The sequence below is a fragment of the Mauremys mutica genome, chromosome 10 (assembly GCF_020497125.1).
Source record: "Mauremys mutica isolate MM-2020 ecotype Southern chromosome 10, ASM2049712v1, whole genome shotgun sequence".
NCBI lineage: Eukaryota > Metazoa > Chordata > Testudines > Geoemydidae > Mauremys > Mauremys mutica.
The window spans coordinates 27,451,692-27,472,396 of NC_059081.1; the positions used below are offsets into that span (position 1 = coordinate 27,451,692).

The window sequence follows — 20,705 nt, forward strand, 5'->3', positions numbered from 1 at the left end:
TGATGGGTGGAGCAATGTCCACAATGATCCTGTTTATGTACTTGTGTGACAACAGAAGAAGGGAATGTCTTCCTTACAGAAACAACTGATACATCAGGAAATACACACTCAGCAGAATACTTACAAGAAGTAGCAGTAAAAGTTGTAACAAACTGTGAAAAAAAATTCAAATGTCTAGTATGCAGCTTGGTCACAGACAATGCTGCAAATGTATCCAAGATGAGAAGAAATTATTTAGAAGAGAGTCCCAAGCTAATAACATATGGTTACCGTGCTCATTTGATGCACCTCCTAGCCAAAGACTTCAGTGTTCCAGAAATAAAAGGCTAATGATGTTGAAATTGCAAAATACTTCTGTAACAACCACTTTGCAGCAGCTGCTCTGAAAAAAGTGGGAGGAACCAAGCTAACTCTCCCACAAGACGTGCGATGGAACTCAGTAGTAGACTGTTTGGAACACTATATCAAGAACTGGCCTGATGTGATGAGTCTGTGAACAAAATCGTGAAAATATAGATGGCACAGTCACAGCCAAAGTTCTCAACATTGGGCTTAAGAGAAATGTTGAACACATGCTGAGCACCCCGAAGCCTATTTCTGTAGCCTTGAACAAATCAGGGAAATAGCTGTTTTATTGCTGATGCTGTTGAAATTTGGAAGGAACTGAGTGAGATCTTAAAAAGAGAAATATGCAATGACAAGTTAAATTACAAGCATTAAAAAAAACGAATGGGACAAGCACCATCTCCAGCTCATTTTCTTGCATATATTCTCAATACTCGGTACCAGGGTCAAACCTTAATGGCTGAAGAGTTGGCTATGATATGGACATCCAGCAATCATCCCTCCATAATGCCAACTATAATAAACTTCAGACCTAAGGGTGAACCATTCAAAAAATATATGTTTGCTGATGGTTTAAAGAAAGTCACACCAGTGAACTGGTGGAAGTCACTTAAGCACTTGGATTCAGAGACGATTAAAGTGATAATCTCACTTTTAACAGCATTAGCTTCTTCTGCCGGTGTAGAAAGAATATTTTCTTCCTTTGGACTAATTCATTCCAAATTGAGAAATCGTTTGGGACCTAAAAAAGCAGGAAAGCTTGTTTTTCTTTCCCAGATTATGAACAAACAGGAAAATGAAGGTGAAGACGACTGAATTAGCTGCAAAAGCCAATATTTTAAGTATCTCATGTTGACCTGGCTGACATAGTCAATTTAAATTTATTTATTTATTTTTAAATGTCATTTAACTATTTTAGTTAAAACAGTTTTAACAAAAACAAACCTGATTTTAAAAAACTTGAATGTTTAACTGAATTCAAAAATTCATATGCTTGTTTTATTAAAATATTGTATGTTTGCTTTTGAAGAAAAAAAATCCAGAACACATAACATTGTTGTTTTATTTAAATAAAACAATTTAAATGTCTGTCTGGTGATGTTCTCCTCCTAATACAGCGTGGCAAGAAAGTCCTCCAAATATTAATGATTAACCTGTTGAATTGGAGATATTTATAAAGACAGTGGGAGGTGAATTATCTGCTCCAATTACCTTTGGTAAATGAAATAACTAAACAATCATTCATTTTCTGACAGAGTTGTAAAATTAACCTGAAAAGTTTTCAAAATAAATCACTTTAAAAATGTATAGTATGTACCTTCTAAAAATGAAACCTACATCTATCTTTGAGTTGTGAATAATACTTAAGGTTATAACAACCAACAAGAATGCACTTTTATGTAGAAAACCACGATTCAATCAAATCTTCCTGACTAGTGATTTAAATCATGATTGAAAGCCATTTGATTTAAATCAAATCCTCCCTGATTTCTTGTTTTTAAATATTTACCTATTTGCTCTTTGAAATCCATTTTTAGCCCTTACAGCTTCTCTCTTACCTACTGCCTTCTATAATTTGAGCGTGTGCTGAATGGCATCACAGGAGTTATATCCTTCACAATATGGAAATCTTTTGACTTGAATAGTCTCTTGAACCTTGCCATATTGGCTTACATCTTCCTTTCCTGTTTTTTTTTTTTTGGTTAGCATTGTGTGTGCCTTTTGAGATGCAGAAAAATCAGGCTACTTCTCAAAGTAAGCTTAAACATTTACTATTGTCGACCTAAACATTTTTAGGTTAGTATTTTTCCTTATGAATTTATTCCCGCTCAAGCAAAAGATAGTTTCTTCAAGTAGGGGAGACTTCAACATTACCAAGTGAACCAAGTTTAGGAAGAGTCCATAAATTTTTGTTAAGATTCCCACAGTAACTAGCTGCAAATGATTTAAGTCATAACCTTTGATATCTGCAAGAGTCACTTCCTTAGCATTTCCCCCACACAAATGAAAGCATTCACAGATTTCAGTGATAAGTAAGATGTATGTCAGTTGTATTTTCAAATGCATCAGAATTGGACAATGTTATTTATAGCATATAAACTAGGCTTTATCACAAATGTACTGAGAGCGCAAAGCAAAACCATATCAAGAATTTCATCCAATCTTATTATATTAGGTATATTTAGTAAATTATAACACATTACCTTATTTATTATACCACGTACTTCACTTGCAAAATCACGGGAACATATTTCTAAGTGAAAAATCTTTCCACAGTTTGATACACAGGCTCCTAGCAGCTGAAAACAGAAATAAAATTGCAAAAAATGTTGAAGACAGCAATGGCAGTGATTTGTCCAAAACACAAGTGTTTGTTGTTTTAAACACTTTAAAAAGTGAGTAATAAGGGCTAAATTCCACCTTTAAATAAGTATGCCAACTCCCACCAACTTGATCTGGAATTAAATACATGTATTCATGGACAGAGTTTGGCCAGAATGGTTGCTTGAGTACATAAAGATACAGATGTAAAGTTCCGCAAAATAATGTATAGTCTACTTACCGTTAGTGCTTGCAAAGCAACATGTGGAACCTTATGATTTACTCTTTTCATTATGGCTTTAAGGCAATCTTTTGCTCTAGAAGAGAATTAAGAAAATATCAGTGATAGTATAGTATAGTTCAGTCACTGTGAATTGCAAATTAAAATGTCACCATATAGTTATCATCCAGGGAAGTTAAGTCAGCCAATGAAATGTACGATACAAGTTTTAAAGACTAGCAATTTAGCCAACCCAAAACTCAAGTTTTCCATAACAGTGCAAGCTTGGGAATTACTACCAATGGCTGGAGAGACAACCACTTGAAGGAGATGGACCTGAAGTAGACAACAAGGAAGAAGATCCTCTACACTAAGAAGCAATTGCCATGTTTTAAAAAGTGCATTTTGTCTAGATATCGGGGGGGGGGGGGGGGAAACAAATAACAAGGTGGATAAAAACAATGATTTTTTAAAAATTTAAATCTTATTTACATGTTGTTAGCTCTTTATACCTATTTTAGAGTCAACTTGCTGAAGCAGCTGTTTTGTACTTTTTTTTTTAATTTCTTAAATGTTGGAAAGTTTTCAGGTTTTATAGATTTTTTCCCAACTAAGAAATTTCACAGTTAAAATGCTCATCTCTCCTGAAAAAGTAAGTCCAGAACTTCATTAATGTTCTTACAGTGAAAACACCACAAATACAAAATTTATAAGCAAATAGCCCATGATACATTTGCAAACGAACACCACCTTTGATATACTGAATTTCAACAGAAACATTTCAACTTTCTGAACCTATCACGCTATATTCCTCAATCAGGTTTGCAGTTTGAAGCCTCACTTTAATCTATTTTTGAAAAACTGGGCCTGTGGTAGATAGAGACCACAAGAGCTTTGTTAGTGTACGGAAAGTCTAAACAACTTTTCATTATCAACACTGAAGCAGTTTTGTTTTAAAACAACAAATATTTTATACCACAGAGAGAAGAGTTAAAATACAACTATAGCCCCAAGGTTGCATATACTTAGGCACATTGTTGACTTTAAGCATATGTCATCTGTTAAAGTTACTTTTAAGAGTAATTCGATGAAGTGCAAACCTGTTTACGTGTTTCCTGTATCAGGGCCTTGATTTTCAGTATTTTGTTTTTTGCCTATAGCAGTTTTGTAAACTTCAAATAAGATATGTCATCAGTAGTGGCATTAAAAAACGTACTTTAGCTTGTTATAGATTTTAATCTACAATTACAATAGCACTAATTCTAAAGTCAGTTTTTAAACAGCTTCAACCTGATTAAAAACAGTGGGTTTTTTTCAACAAGAGATTTAAATCATTCTAACCCAACAGCTGTACAAAAATCATTTGGAATGTACAAGGATGGATATTAAAAGTGTTAAGGAAAAAAGTTAGACTTGTTTTTCTCAAAGGCTAAGGAGCCCAAAACATGTGTCTAGTTGTGGGAGATCATGAGGACAGAAGAGCTTTATCAAGTTAGAGGTTGCACCCCTGTACCCTAGGGGAGGTAATGGCAAAATCACCCCTCCGCCCCCCAAAAAAGACAGTTTAAGTGCTGTCAGTGGTTACATCTAGTCCAACCCTCTCAATTTTTGTTTATAACTAAAATTCCTTTTTTTTTCACAGCCCACACAAACAAGAGACTGACCAGCGTGTGATGTCACATATACAGAGAAAAATAATGTTTTTTTTAAATCATTTTAGTTCAGTAATCTTAAACTTAAGCATTAAAAGATTTGAGACAGATAAGATTTCTATGTTGATAGCTAAGACAAATGCGAAGATATTATAAAAATGAGTTACTTTTGACTGATAAAAGTCAGCCAATCTAGAGGCAAAGATCAGCAGTTACATTTGACTATTATAGGACGGTTGAATTACTGCTTGTGTTTAAATGTATTAAACTCCATTTTGATCTTGACCCCACTCTTTTCCATGTTGACTTCCATCCATTTTACACATCCCTGTAAAACATAAGGGCTTGTCTACACTGGCAATTAACAGCGCTGCAACTTTCTTGCTCAGGGGTGTGAAAGAAAAAAAAAACCACCTGAGCGCAGCAAGTTGCAGCACTGTAAAGCGCCAGTGTAGACAGCGCCCCCAGCACTGGTAGCTGCGCCCCTCGTTGAGGTGTTTTTTTTAAGAGCACTAGGAGAGAGCTGCGCCGCGATCACACAAGGCATGTTAAGGCACTGCCGCAGCAGCGCTTTAGCGTTGCCAGTGTAGACTAGCCCTAATTTTTCATCATAGGTAACTTTCCAATTTAGACAAGTTTCTGCAATGAATCCAGTTGTACTTTCTCCTCCTGGCCTGGATGCTTCAGTAATTTCATGCTCTCTCATTTATCATGAATAACTTGATTTACTGTGCAATACTGCATAAAAATTGGAATGAGTCCAACATACACCAATTACTTTGCATGAAATCCTGTTGGAAGAAACTTCAGTCAGGTTCAAAACTTCTTCTCGGAGCCTTTAAAGCCAACCATGGAGACTGTTAGTACTGTTTACTAAAGTGTTTATTGATCATATTACATTCTGCATAGCTGACTCAGATACACATTTTAGGAAGCTCCACTCCTCTAACAGTGGTGCACATTGTGTTGGGGTTTTTTTAAGTGACTGTGGTGCAAGACATTGTGAAGCTGAAATGCATCTTACCCATTAGGAGTACTTCCAACTTTGTCACATATATCCATAATAAGACCCCAGTCCTCACTGGTATTGTATTCATTTGTGGCTTTTTCTACAAAGAAAAAGATAGACTTTAGATTTATAATTTGGTGAATTAGCTCCTTTCAGAATATGACAGAACCACCATTTTATATATAAATAATTAAAAGAAGAGCAATGTCTTTTCTAATCCAATGCTAACATTTACTAATTTCTAAAACAGCTTTAAATCTCTGTTTGCATTTATAGGTAGTATTTTATTATATACACAAGACACTTTATATTATGAAGCAAGACAAAGTACAATTAGCATTCATTAAAATCAAAAGATGAAAAACAGTACCTAATAATTTACAGCATTAAACATTGAACTATATACTATGCTACATAATTTGTTTAGTTATTGCATGTTGAAGTCACAGTCCTCCATATTTAGATTTTCCCCAAGGTTGTTAAGTTTGTACATTGTTACACATTTCATAAAGGTCGTTAAAAAAAATGAAAAGGTGATTCTTAACTGTTTTCATAAACTAGCCTCTCCCTTATTCAAATGCCTTCTTAAAACACATTCTTCCATGAGACTTTCAGTGACAGTTCACCAATGTCAGGAATTGGTAAGAGGAAAAGACAGTGATAAACACAAACTGCTCTTTGTACAAAACCCATGATCCACCCAAAGTGTTTCTACTTATCGATCTTTTATTGTGTTTCACCCACTCCACCTCCCTTTGAGGCCTAATGTCATTTAGTAACCTACTCACAAGTTGAACTGTAAGATCTCACAGTGGGATCATGTCATTTTAATCACACAAACAATATATAAAATTTAATAAATAATTTAAGTAACAAGTTAAATAGTATGTGTATTGTCTTAAGATTTATTTTTAGACTGTTACAGTTTTAAAACAAACATTCTAACTCCATTCAATGTGGAAAAGCTAAAGCAATCAGATTTATGCTTTGGGTTCCATCAAAAATGCTTCACAAGCAGGCCTGGCAGTATCATAACCTTTGTGGTACCTAGTTGCAATAAGATAAACTACCAAAACCCTTCAAGTCTCTAATACTGTACTGGTGCTCTGTAATGGCAACTATTCTGAAACCGCATGAGTTCCTGACTGCAATACCATTACAGCATTATTTCATACCTGTAATTATGTTATTTCTCTGATAGCAAGCTTCACTGCTCAATAGTTTGAGACACAGTTGCAACCACTTTCTGGGTTAGATTGATTACAAATTAGGGAGTGGACTTCAGAAAGCAGCCAGAGCAGGAGCAACCAACAGTGACCCTGGAAATCTTATATTGACACACAAGTGAACCTAGGAGGAGGCATATGAATCTAAGGTGTTGGCCACTACAACCTAGACTTGCTATTCTGGGAAAGCAGGGCTGGAGTCTAAGAAATATCCAACTCCTAAGAGAACACCTGGAGAGGTCTTTACATAAAGCTGGAAACTGCAGTTGCTTGAACTCCGAAGGAAATCAATGAGTATTCAAAAATTTACATATTTGAGCCTGTGAATTTTTACATTCATTCCTTGGCTATTTTGGCAGTATGATTTGAGAGCACTGAATACTCATGAAAGTAAAGAACTAAACAACATTCACAGAGAGCCAAATTTAATGCAATGGGGCTAGGCAATAACTGTGCCTATGGCACTGCCAAAGAACCCCATTTTAGACTTTCAAGACATTTGTTATTCCAGTCCTGGCTTCCCTTGAGCTGTGACTACCAGTCATGACAAACTATGTGGTGGTTTTGTAATGCAGATTAGAGCCTAATACCAACAAATTCATCTTTACTTGTGATTGAAGGGTTATATTCTAGGTCTCTAAAGATTAAGCACTTGCGCATTTATCTAGTACATAAAACTAGGCAGAGTTTTTGTATACAATGAGAAAATGTTTGTACAAGACAGTGAATGCCAGAGAGAGAATTTGCTCCCCAACGCAATGAAATTTTAAATGATGGCATTATCTAAATAAGTGAAAGATTTCAAAACTTTTTTATTTTAAAAGTTAGGACTAATAAAAAAAAGTCTATATTCCAGATTGGTACCTGACTCTTTTGGATCATGAAATACAGACACTTAGTAAGAGTAACTAGAAGCATATATCCTACAACTATTTTGTTTATTTAAAGTTAGTGCAGCACTGATAACATTTAAACAGGATGCTCTTCACTGTATTAGCTTTGACCTAACTGCTGAATCTTTTTCACAAATGGTAAATAAATATTACCATTGTACGATTAAACTTTCTGATTGTGCTTACTGAAAATATATTAAAGTTTTGCTAATAGCTAATTTTACAACTTTATTTTGCTGCTATTTCTCAAAAGAGATTGAAATACAATTGGAGGAGGAAATGTCTTCTACATATCACATTGCATTTTTTTATTAAAAACTTGAAGTACAGCTGAGAACTAACAAGCAAATTTTGTTACATCAAAACGAATTCTTGCAAGAAAATTTACAATTTTTCCTCACTTCATGAGATGTAATTTTATTCTGATATACATTTAAAAAGGCTCTCAAATACATTTGATCAGGTGAGCTCTTTTTTTTCTGGTGCTCACTGGCAATCTATTCTTTATCAAATTTAATTAATTAGAGTCAGTTGTACTTTTTCAAGAAAATGAATGATGACAAATTTATCCAATGTTGAAGTGGGATTTACTGATCGTAGTTACTTTATGTTATACACACGCACCCCACCCCTACTGAATATTTAATCATGGATTAAAAAACCCATTTAATCAAAACAGAACTTCCTTCTACTACACTAGCTATTTCACCACACAGTACTTTCAGCTAATGTCTCCAAAGCTTTGAATACTTTATTCTTAAAAAGACCAATTGACACTTCACATAGTATATTTAAGAACAATTCTTCAAACTGCATATGTCTTTTACTTTCAACATATACATGAAAACAGGATCTTTAAAAAATTTACATGTTCCTGAAGTTTGTTATTCATTGCCTTAATCCTCTGACACCAATCATTTCCACACCAATTTTGATATTAAATGGTTAAGCTTTCCATAGATAAGAATTTATCTATCTGCTCCTGTTGCTTTAAGAAAGAGATCCTGCTTTCACAAAAACATATCTAGAATTAAGAACTACGGAAAGAAAAATAGAATACCGACGGCAAAGTAAAATCTTGTTTAATATGTTTTTCAAAAGTATTTCAAGAAAACAGCAACAAATCCAAATTTCACAAGTATAAAGGACACCCAGAAAAAGAAAAAAAAAACAGATAAAAAGGCAAGTATCAGACATGCGTCTGACAAAGTGGGTATTCACCCACAAAAGCTTATGCTCCAATACATCTGTTAGTCTATAAGGTGCCACAGGACTCTTTTTTGCTTTTTACAGACAAAAAGGCAGTTAGTCATAGATATGGGTTACAGCCATAAAAATAACACAAAAGCAGCAATATGCTATTGTAAAATACGCATGCAGGTATTTTAGTATTTTTGACATCCTAAGCTATTATTAAAAAGGGCCCTTAAGGGACAAATCCTTATTTTGGCAAGATTCACACTTCCATCAACCAGTGTTTTGCACGAAAAGGAACTGCAGGATTCAGCCCTATTATTTGTAAAGCCACCACTTTTGTGTCCTGGTTTAACTACATAACCATACAAAACATGTACATAGTAGCTGGATCATGTTTAAAGAATGGCACATTTAAATATTAATGCATTTCACAATTCCAAGCTCTTAACTTTTCCCCAGTATTCTAGACAAAAGTTAAGTTGAGGTCCCCAGTCCTGCAAACCTTGACTCATGCAAATACACCACAGAGACATTTAAAAGTGTTCTCATTGGTGCAGGCAAACAGATTTCATGAGGCCTTTCAAATAGAATGAACTGAACTCATGCATAGCTGGTTTGGCAGGTTTATACCTTCACCTCAAACATATGTCAACATCATCAACTCATAATAGGTTTTGTAGGAAAGGAGAATGAAGGGAATGCTGTTAGCATGCACACTTTGAAGTTAATAAAACAAGTGTTTAAAATTGGTTAGCATTTCTTCCACTCTACTAGCTTAAATAGTAGAATAAGAGCATAAGCAGCACAGTTTTCATTAAAATATCATATAGTGTAGAATATTCCACAATTGATTGAAAAACAAGAATGTTGAACTCTATTTAAAATGCCAACATAAAACAAATTTAAATTTTAATGGGATTTTATACTGAATTGGTAAACTTTTTCATTGTTTTTTTCTATTACATATATCTCTGATTAGTTTACAGTAAAAGTTTAATGCTCAGTAAAGTGAGGGATGGATCATACTGTCTGGCCTGGGATCACAAGACTAAAAATTGCTGTGTAGACATTTGGGATCAGGCTGGAGCCTGAGCTCTGGGACACCCTCCTCCCCTTGCAGAGTCCCAGAGCTCTGCTTCCAGCCCAAGCCCAAACATCTGCACAGCAATTTTTCAGCTGTGAAACATGAGCCCTGTGAGCCAGAGTCAGCTGACCCAGGCCAGCTGCAGGCTTTTTATCCCTGCGAAGACATACCCTCAGTGGCTCCATCTAAACAGGACTACTTGATGATTTTGTAACATGGACAGATGTCTGCTAACGATTAACTTGATGCCACCAAATTCATTTCCACCAGACATTTTACTGGCAGATATTAAAACCAGGGTGAAAATCTGGCCCAATACACTTCAGTCAAGTCAAGATTTCATCCCAGCTCTTTGGAGATGGAAATGCCAAACAAATGTACCACTTAACTCCATTCAAACTTGCATATGTAGCCGCTCCTCTGGCTTTCATATCAGATTGCTCGTGATCTGAGTCACACTTTCAGAGTTAACTGCATCTTTGAGCCCCCTCCTCATCCTCCTCAAGGGCTCTCACTCAAGGCTTCAGGCTTCCAGCTGTAACTGGTGGAGGAGCATCATTCTTCCTCCAGACTAGGAGTTTAGGTTTGTAGCACCTCTGCCCCTCACCATGATTTTCCCAGCAAGTCTGACTGGGGCCCAGCACCTATGGTTAACCTCTCTTCAGGGGCTACAACATACCAGTTACCAACCAGCCATCACAAAGTCAAATACAGGTTTCAGAGTAGCAGCCGTGTTAGTCTGTATCCCCAAAAAGAACAGGAGAACTTGTGGCACCTTATTCTTAATGTAAAAGTGCTACAGAAAAAAAAACCACATAAAACCAGTAATAGTTCCTAGATGCATGCTAAAACATTGCATGCAGTTGCAATATAGTCTGCACATCTTATTTGTTAAAGTCTCCAAAGGCATTAAGTTTTCTGAAGAAAAAAGTGTCCCAATTACAGTCTTGCCATGGAACCTTTTCCTAAACTGTTGGCTGTACATTAGACATCTTCCTACAGCTTGAATATATAAATCGGCTGTACATGAACATAACATGCCATTTTGAGTCTTGTTGTCAAAAAGAAGGTAGCATATTAGCTACGAATTTTCAAGCAATTATTATCGCAAGCCTTATAGGCTAACACACTCTCCAGTTATTCATTGAGCTTAGTCAGAAAAATACATAATATTTTTTCTTAAGTTCTGCAACTTGGTTTAACGATGTTAAACTTCTAAGATCCAATAACTTTGGACCCACAGGAAGGCAGGCCAACGGTCGCGCGCGCACACACACGAATCGACGGAAGCAATACACGTTTGCTATCGCCTCTGGTACCTATAGGTGCCCGGCACATGGGGGGTGGGGTGCGGGGAGCGTTGCTCAGGGCAGCTCTTGGGGACTATGCCTAGTGGTCTCTGCTGTGTGTTAAACACCGTCGGCCTCTGCACCAGACTACGCCACAGGGCTCAGCTGTGCAGCAGCGCCCAGTCACAGTCACCCCCCAACACACCCACCCCATTCCCAACGCCAAGCAGGAACACAAAACGGCCCGGCCCGCTCCGCTCAGGGACAGAGCCCCCCCGGACTCCCCCCAGCCCGCCGCTCAGGGACAGAGCCCCCCCCGGGCCGCCGCTCAGGGACAGAGACCCCCCCAGCCCACCGCTCAGGGACAGAGACCCCCTCGGGCCCCCCCCCAGCCCGCCGCTCAGGGACAGGGACAGGGCCCCCCCCCCAGCCCGCCGCTCAGGGACAGAGCCCCCCCCCGGCCACTCGCACTCCGGACACTGACTCGCTCACTCACCCACATCCTGCTCGAAGGGGTTGGGGGCGAACAGCGGCATCTCAGCGGCCTCCCCCCGACGAGCCGGGCCCTGCTCCCCTTTCCGCTGAGTCGCAGCAGCTCCCGACGTGCCCCCTCCCCGCGACCGCTTCCTGCTCCGCCCACCGCCACGCAGGACCCGCCGCTCGCGCCCGCGCCGCGCCTGAAACAGAACAGCGAGCCTCGGAGAGGGACAAAGGCCTCGGCCGCAGACGGCGCTATCGCCACCGCGTAGCTGCTTTTGCCCGGTCTGGGGGCCGGGCACCTCTGGGAATGGGACTGCGGGGTCAGGCACTGGGACAGCCACCTCACGCTCAGACTGGCAGGCGGGGGCCTCACAGGGGGCGGGGCCTGCCAAGGGCGGCGGGGTGAGAGCGTCACCGCCTCACAACGAGCGGGGGGTGGGGGACGCGCTCCGAGCGGGGGCGCGCAGGCCATGGGGCGGGAAAGGGGCTGCAGGGCAGGGCGCGAGCTAGGTGTAGGCGGGGGAGCGGGACCTAGGACAGGCATGAAGGGGCGGGGCGAGAGAGGGGCAGGCGTCGAGCCGGAGGGGACGGCGTGAGGGGGTGAAGGGGAGCGGCTAGATGGGGGTCTCGGGCCCAGAGACCAGGGCAGTAAGGGGGGAAGGTACCTGCTGGGGGCTCCCAAGGGCTGGGGCAGCGCCTGGTGACGCGCCTGCCAGCAGGTGGCACTGGGAGGCCGAATTTCTCTGGGGCAGAGGGAGGTGACCCCTAGTGTGACCCCTGTCAGGTTACACCCGTGAGTGTCCCTGGCGTCCTCGGGCCACACTAAACCAAGGCCTGGCGTTAAATGCATTTTTCAATTTGCCTAAAAATACCCGCTACCCGTTCCACTGCGAGCCTGCCGTACCACCGGAGACCGCTCTGCCGCCACCCTTCTGTCTCAGATCGCTACATGGGTTACGTGTAACATTTGAGATAATGACCTGAGAGAACTTACAACACAGAATTTTCAGCTTGTTTACTTGGTGCATTTTCAAGCATTTATAATCGTTTGACTGTTTTCTTTGCATAATAAGTCAGAACATCTGTTTGTTTAGGGCACACCATGTGAAGGATACATTTATAAATAGTTAATAAATGATTATTAGTTGTTACCCACGTGAGCAGTATGGGTATAAGCAAGGGATTGACCTGTTGGACTCAAGCAATCTATATCCAGTGATTCACCATGTATTAAAGTCATATTTATTATTTAAAGTGTGACTTATATTCTGTTAAAAAGTGCTTCTGCTTAGAAAGGTGAATTTGTAAAAGTGGTTTTTATTTATTATGTCCCATTGACTTCCCACTCAGATTTGTTCAATTTACAAGTCAAAACTTTGACTGTCAGATCTCCACACTCAGGCTGGTATCTGGAGTCATTCAGGATTATTTTTGCCATATCTATCTATCTATCTATCTATCACCAACAGAAAATGGTACTTCATAAGCAAATCTGTTGATGCAAGAGCCTGTTTAAAATCTAGCTAATTCTCCTATAATTCTGTTGATTCTGTAGTGGTAAGATCACTACAAAACAGCAAGAACTAATTATTGTCACTAAAATCAGTAGATATGACTGAATATATACAGGGAGCAGATCCATTAAGCAAGAAGGTCTATTTTACAATCACATTTCAGAGTAGCAGGCTAGAATGTTACCATATTAATCATTCTGATGTTCCCTCAATAATAGCACGTTATTCTCATAGAAAGAAAAAGTAAGATAAGACAACAGTGTGATTTTAGGGTGGCAATATTCATAAACCAGACTTAGAAATACTTTGAATATTTTCAGAACAAGATTCTTAAAAACATTTTCAGGGTGACTGAATTATTGTTCATCCCACTAATATGAAATTTTCATGAATTTTTTTTCCTAAGCATTTCTGTATGTATGGAAGAATTACAGGATCTTTTATGAAGAGTAAATTGTTAACATTTTTGTAAGGAATTTCACAGGTAAAACCAAAATATTCAATGTACATTTAATATTGCCTCAAAAGAGAAGTGAATATTTCATATGACAGAAACATCAATTTGAAGGGTATAAAATGATGTCGTATGTGTCAAAGTGTACAGCATATACATCATTATTGATTATAAAGTTTCAGTAAATAGAGAACAGAGTGACTTGTAGCCAGCCATCTTCAGTAGTTGTATTTATTCAGTAAGTTGTTCAAAAAGTAAACCATTTTGTTAAAAATGTTTTAATAGTTAGAAGTGACCTGCAGATGGCAATATTGCTTCACTATTAAGATATTAGTTAAGAGCGTTATGCTGACTTCTGGAAATGTAACTCAGACTAACTTTTAAGGCAAAATAGAGCTCCTTTCTGTTAGCCCTGGATTTACTAAAGAGGTTGAAAATATATCACTATCAAAATGAATCAGCTTGCATAAAAATGGCACTAATAGGCTTCACTGTTTTAAAGATAAAAATTATGGGAAACCAACGTCACTTTTTTTTTTGCATTTCTTCAAGTTAGTAATTATGTAGCTTAGATAAAAGAATATAATTTAATGACCTGAGCGACACAATGTCCTATTATTTACCTCAGTCCCACCACCCCAATATCACCTCTTTGCATTAAATTACAGCAGTTGCACATACAAATAGATAGTTTGTTGTCCAGCTCTTGGAGTTTTATAATGTGTCTCATGGCCACCATCCTCGTTAAGACGATGTCATGCATCCATCACAGATCCTAGTGTACAGTGTTCCAGTTCGATCTGATCAAGCTGGGGTAGTACATTTGAGATTTGTCATAGCAATTGAATATGCATCATTAAAGATAAGGGTGGCTATAATCTCGATTTTGTGCAAAATAAATTTAGTTCTTGGGTTTCTGGTCTGTTGCACCTTTAGTTGGGAAGAATCTGGATACCCAGTGTGAAGCTAAATTCTGTTCTTGTGGGGGGAAGAGGTTTCAATTCTAACTTCTATAATAATGTTAAACTGCTGGTTTAGATGTGTGTGCCCCCCCATTACTTTACCAACTCATAATATAATTTATTTATCCTCATAATACTCCTGTGAAGAAGGGAAATATGGTTATCCTCATTTTACAGATGGGAAACTGAGCCCAGAGCCTCAGAAGGTGTTTAGGCACCTCATTCTCATGGAAATCAATGGGAGTTAGATACCTAAATACCATTGAGGATCTGAGCCAGAGAGAGTGGGGGCAGATTTTTACAGACATTTAGACACCTAAAGATACAGAGGGGTACCTAGTCAGATTTTCAAAGTGCCTAGGCACCTAATTCCCAATAGGAGTTAAAAATCTGGCCCTGAGTGACTTGTCAAAGTCACAGGATGTCCGTGGTGGAGCAAGTATCAGAGGAGTAGCCATGCTAGTCTGGATCTGTAAAAACTGACAGAGTCCTGTGGCACCTTATAGACTAACAGAAATATTGGAGCATAAGCTTTTGTGGGTGAATACCTACTTCGTCAGACGCATGTGGTGGAAATTTCCAGAGGCAAGTATAAATATGCAGGCAAGAATCAGTCTAGAGATAACGAGGTTAGTTCAATCAGGGAAGACGAGGCCCTCTTCTAGCAGTTGAGGTGTGAACACCTAGGGAGGAGAAACTGCTTTTGTAGTTGGCTAGCCATTCACAGTCTTTGTTTAATCCCTGAGTTGATGGTGTCAAATTTGCAAATGAACTGAAATTCAGCAGTTTCTCTTTGGAGTCTGCTCCTGAAGTTTTTTTGCTGCAGAATGCTACCTTTAAATCTGCTATTGTGTGTCCAGGGAGGTTGAAGTGTTCTCCTACAGGTTTTTGTATATTGCCATTCCTAATATCTGATTTATGGCCATTTATCCTTTTATGTAGGGATTGTCCAGTTTGACCGATGTACATAGCAGAGGGGCATTGCTGGCACATGATGGCGTATATTACATTGGTGGACGTGCAAGTGAATGAACCGGTGGTGATATGGCTGATCTGGTTAGGTTCTGTGATGGTGTCGCTGGTGTAAATATGTGGGCAGAGTTGGCATCGAGGTTTGTTGCATGGATTGGTTCCTGAGTTAGAGTTACTATGGTGCGGTGTGTGGTTGCTGGTGAGAATATGCTTAAGGTTGGCGGGTTGTCTGTGGGCGAGGACTGGCCTGCCCCTCAAGGCTTGTGAAAGCGAGGGATCATTGTCCAGGATGGGTTGTAGATCACTGATGATGCGTTGGAGAGGTTTTAGCTGAGGACTGTAGGTGATGGCCAGTGGAGTGCTGGTGGTTTTTTTCTTCAGCTTGTCTTGCAGCAGGAGGCTTCTGGGTACACATCTGGCTCTGTTGATTTGTTTCCTTATTTCCTCTTGCGGGTATTGTAGTTTTGAGAATGCTTGGTGAAGATCTTGTAGGTGTTGGTCTCTGTCTGAGGGGTTGAAGCAAATGCGGTTATACCTCAGTGGTTGGCTGTAGACAATGGATCTTGTGGTGTGTCCGGGATGGAAGATGGAGGCATGAAGGTAAGCATAGCGGTTGGTGGGTTTTTGGTATCGGGTGGTGTTAACGTGACCGTCACTTATTTGTACCTTGGTGTCTAGGAAGTGGACCTCCCGTGTAGATTGGTCCAGGCTGAGGTTGATGGTGGGATGGAAGCTGTTGAAATAGTGGTGGAGCAGGGAATCGAGAAATGGGTCTCCTGTGGCCCAGTCAGCATCTTAACTACTTGGACCATCCTTCCTCTCCGTTATCTTTGTAGCAGTTTATATTATCATAATATTTTATTTCAAGTCATTTAGATCTTCCTATAGCAAACATTATGAGGGAAAACTGATTTTGCAGTATGTTTGGTTTTAGACCAATTCAGTAACTTCTCTAAGGAGTTTTCATAATACCTAAAGGGACACTAGCAACTCAAAATGATTTCTAACTCAATTTTAAATTTGGCTGGATTTCAGGAACTACTGCACCTGTCCTTCCATTTTTTTTTGCCATTTTGTTGCTGTGCAATCATGTTTTTTTCCCTCCACTGTTGTGTAAGATGCATACAAAAGGGAAAACTGATTAAATAGGAGAAACAATGAAAATTATTCCACACAAAGTGCTTTGAAATGTAGAATGTAAACAATTTTCTCTAATATCTGTTTTATTACTGCTTCATTTGTAACAATAGAAAAAATGTTTTACTATGTGATATTTAAGATACCTCTTTAATGCTTTTACTGTACTCTGATGAACATTTTAACAAACCTGTACCAATAGTTCATGCTATTGCATGAAGACAGCCATCACATGGAGCAAGTACATAAATTAGACTATTTTGTGGTCTTTACGTATTGTGTATTTATCTGTAGTCTGACATTGATTTAAAGAAGGTGTACAGAGAAGTCTTTACTCCTTACAAAACTAGATTTATTACTATTGTGTTTTCATTGACTCTTGTTCTTCAGTTAAAACACTTAGGAAGTGGCCCCAAAAAAGCAACTTTGACATTTTTGCATTTATAGCTGTTGTAATTTACTTGAGAAGCTTCAGTGTTGAATGGGATATAGATCTATTTATCCAGCTATGGATTTTTTTCTGTACATACCATTATAGTATCTTGTGAATTCCCTATACAAGATTAATTGAAACCATACTGTGGACTAGTTAGGTCAATTTTCTCTGCTTCTTCCTAGCTAGATGAGCTTTTTGAAGGATCATTTTAGATGACTGTTATGAAGAGGTTGACATTAGGCCAGTTAGCAATCCTCTTTGTTGAGGAAAGACCTGTTGTATATTGGAGAATTACAAAGCACACGTGTATTTCTTTAACAAACTAGAAGGTAGCACAAAAAGTGATAGAAATCAATACAGCAATCTAACCATTTAAGGAGTCAGCTGAGTTTGGCTGGGTTGTTTTGTTTTTTATGGTGGCTGCGCAGACTAAACATAAAAGTGTGACCTATAACTATGCTTATAATCGTGTGACTTATAACTTTCTGTTCCCAAGCTCATTCAACAAATAGTAATACAGTATCTCACACAGACAGCAGTTTAACTCATGTGCATCATTAATGTTTGTAATGCTTTGAGATCTTTAGGCAGAAGGCAAAGTAAATTACTAGTCGAATCTATTGAGATAATTAGCCCTTTAGTTACTGGGTTAACTATGCAAAGCAAACAATACTGTATATAAATTTAGTTTATCCCTTCCCCTTTTCACAATAGATCTTTAACAAAGAAATAACCTAACCGTTTTCTTTAGTTCCTTGTTCATAACCTATAAAAATCCAAACCAACATTTTATATGTCTTAGAATCAAATAAAAGCTTGTAAAGAAAATTTGTTTGAGAGTGATGGATGCAGATACAATCTCTCTTTTCTCTGCACCATCAGTTTCCCAAACAAATTTCCTTTACAAGCTTTTATTTGATTCTAAGATGTATTTAAAATATTAAATATTCTTTTGTGAAAATATAACAAGCCTTTCTGTGGATCTAAAGAGGAGTGTTGTGGTACTTCTAATGTAATCCAAATTTTATGCAAAACTGATTGCCTTAACCCTTCTCTGATTATTATGATCATAAAAGGAAAATATGGCTAATTAGATTTTTGAATCAAATGTTTCATAAAGTTTTAAAAACTGTGGCAAAATAGAACATTCATGTACATTTTGCATGATCTAAAAATCTCTCTTCTCATGAGTGCCAAATGGCAGATGTGAGTATTATAGCAGAAGGGGTAGTTTCTCAGTTTCAGTGAAGACATTGTCTTTCTTTGGATAATTGCATGCATGACAGAGATTTGTGGTAGCTGCCCATCCCATATGCCTTGAGGTGTCTGGAAGGGGGTGGGGGAGAAGTGTTTTAGCTAAAAGGGCATTTCTACCTCAACACATGCCTTTTCCAGATGCGTCTGTTCAAACAAGGCTGAAATGCAGGCATTTCATAATGACATTTCTCCTCCCCCATTCCCTCTATCCTTCACATTGCATATTCTTTCCACATTCTGGTGTATGGGGCACCTAGGCTGCTGAATTGAATGCGACACAGACATACTTAATGTGCGACTGTCCTCACCAAACCTGATTGACATAACATTCCATTTAAAAGATGTTAGGGATTTAGAGGCATTCATGAGTAAGGCTATAAGTCTGCTACGGAGGTCATGGATTCCGTGATTTTTTGTAATCTCTGTGGACTTCAGAGTTTTGGCTATCAACCCCAGGTGATGGGGCTCAGGCTGCTGTTTGGTGAGTCGCAGGCGGCGGGGCTTGGGCTATCAGTCCCTTCCGCCCCGGTGGCAGGGCTTAGGCTTTCAGCCCTCCTGTGCTGTGGCACTGCAGCTGTCAGTCTCCCCCGACCCCAGGGCAGGCAGTGGAGTTTGGGCTGTCAGCCCCTGGCAGTGTGGACTGGGCTTCAGCCCCACACTGAGGGGCTGTGGCTCCTGCCCCTTGCTGGGAGAATTGGGCTTCCATGAATTCTTATTTATTGCCTGAGACCTGTCTGTGACTTTTACTAAATATAACTGTGACAAAATTTTAACCTTAATCTTGAGTGCTGAATTTGGTCTGGAGCGGGGTAGGCAACCTATGGCATGTGTGCTGAAGGTGGCACGCAAGCTGATTTTCAGTGGCACTCACACTGCCCGAGTCCTGGCCATTGGTCCGGGGGGGCTCTGTATTTTAATTTCATTTTAAATGATGCTTCTTAAACATTTAAAAAAACCTTATTTACTTTACATACAACAATAGTTTAGTTATATATTATAGACATAGAAAGAGATCTTCTAAAAACATTAAAATGTATTACTGGCACGCAAAACCTTAAATTAGAGTGAATAAACGAAGACTCGGCCCACCACTTCTGAAAGGTTGCCGACCCCTGGTCTGTAGAATCTGTACTATTGGCAGAGATGTATGAGAAAGTAAGAACCAAGCTTGATTTTCAGTACATGGGTTGAATTTGCAGGGCTAGCACTTAGAAACATTAGACCGGATCCTTCCTTGAGTACCTTTTGTACTGTTCCAGTGGTGCACAGGTAACTTAAAACTTCTGTAATAAGGGAGCTGAGGATTCCCCCAGTGCAGGAGGTCTTTGAATGGCAGCTTTGCACTATGTTTCCTCTCCCCTCCCTCCACCATATCCCTTCCTAAGGACTGTTCTGGAGGTGTTAGGTTAGCCTCTTTAATTGGGGGCCTAGGCTTAGTTTGGGCCTCGTTGCCCCCAGGGTCAGTGGTGGAATAAAAGTTGCTTAGACCAACGTTTGCCTTCCCTCATCCTTGCCCACCTACCTACACCAAGCATGAGCTTGCATAGGTAAGGAATTTAGCTCAATCATTTTTTACTTGCACGCTAAGTAAATTTGTTCTGGAAATTACTGAAGCCTCTGAATAGGGCTGTCTGGTCCTAAAGGAGCGGACCACCCTGTTGAACACATCATCCTACTTCTTTCCATATACAAAACAGAAGTATTTATTGAACACTTCTGCATCTTTAACAATTTTGCCATCTCCATCTAGCAATGGGCCTATACACTTGCTAGGATTTCTTTTGTTCCTAATATACTTTAAAATGCCTTCTAGTTGTCCTTAGCCCTAGCAGACTTGATTTTTTTCCATGTCTTTAGCTTCCCCTATCACCTTTCTATACTTCATAACTTCTAATTTATAGTGATGGACACCTATTTCCCCTCCTCCTCCACTTACTACATATTGTTTTTTTATTTCTAATTTCTGCCTTCACTTTTCCACTGAACCAGGAGAGGCTTTTAGCTAAAGTTGACCTCTTTCTTGATTGTGGAATCATGGCTTTTTTGGCCATCTAGTGAATTCATCTTAAATAACTCCCAATTTTCTAGCATTTTTCTGTCTAAATGTTCTCTCCTACTCAATTTCATTCAGAATTTTCCTCAGCTTTGGGAAATTAGCACTTTTGAAGCACCAAGTATATATGTTACTGGCAGGAACTATCTTCTGTTTTCCCACATTAAATGTAATTGGGTCATGATCACTGGTCCCTAGACAGC

General features: G+C 39.1%; 1 protein-coding gene across 2 annotated transcripts in view; it reads right to left on the reverse strand.

The window, feature by feature from the left end:
* The window catches only part of STAM2 (signal transducing adaptor molecule 2), a 37,621-nt gene extending 25,739 nt beyond the window's left edge, over positions 1–11,882 (reverse strand). For both annotated transcript variants that reach the window (XM_045032626.1, XM_045032625.1), the window contains exons 1-4: positions 11,734–11,882; positions 5,564–5,648; positions 2,909–2,984; positions 2,550–2,645 (exon numbers count right to left, since the gene is read on the reverse strand). In XM_045032626.1, coding sequence (XP_044888561.1) covers positions 2,550–2,645; positions 2,909–2,984; positions 5,564–5,648; positions 11,734–11,773 — 297 coding nt within the window. In that variant the 5' untranslated portion in view covers positions 11,774–11,882. The remainder of the gene's footprint in view (positions 1–2,549; positions 2,646–2,908; positions 2,985–5,563; positions 5,649–11,733) is intronic.
* Positions 11,883–20,705: the final 8,823 nt, after the last annotated feature.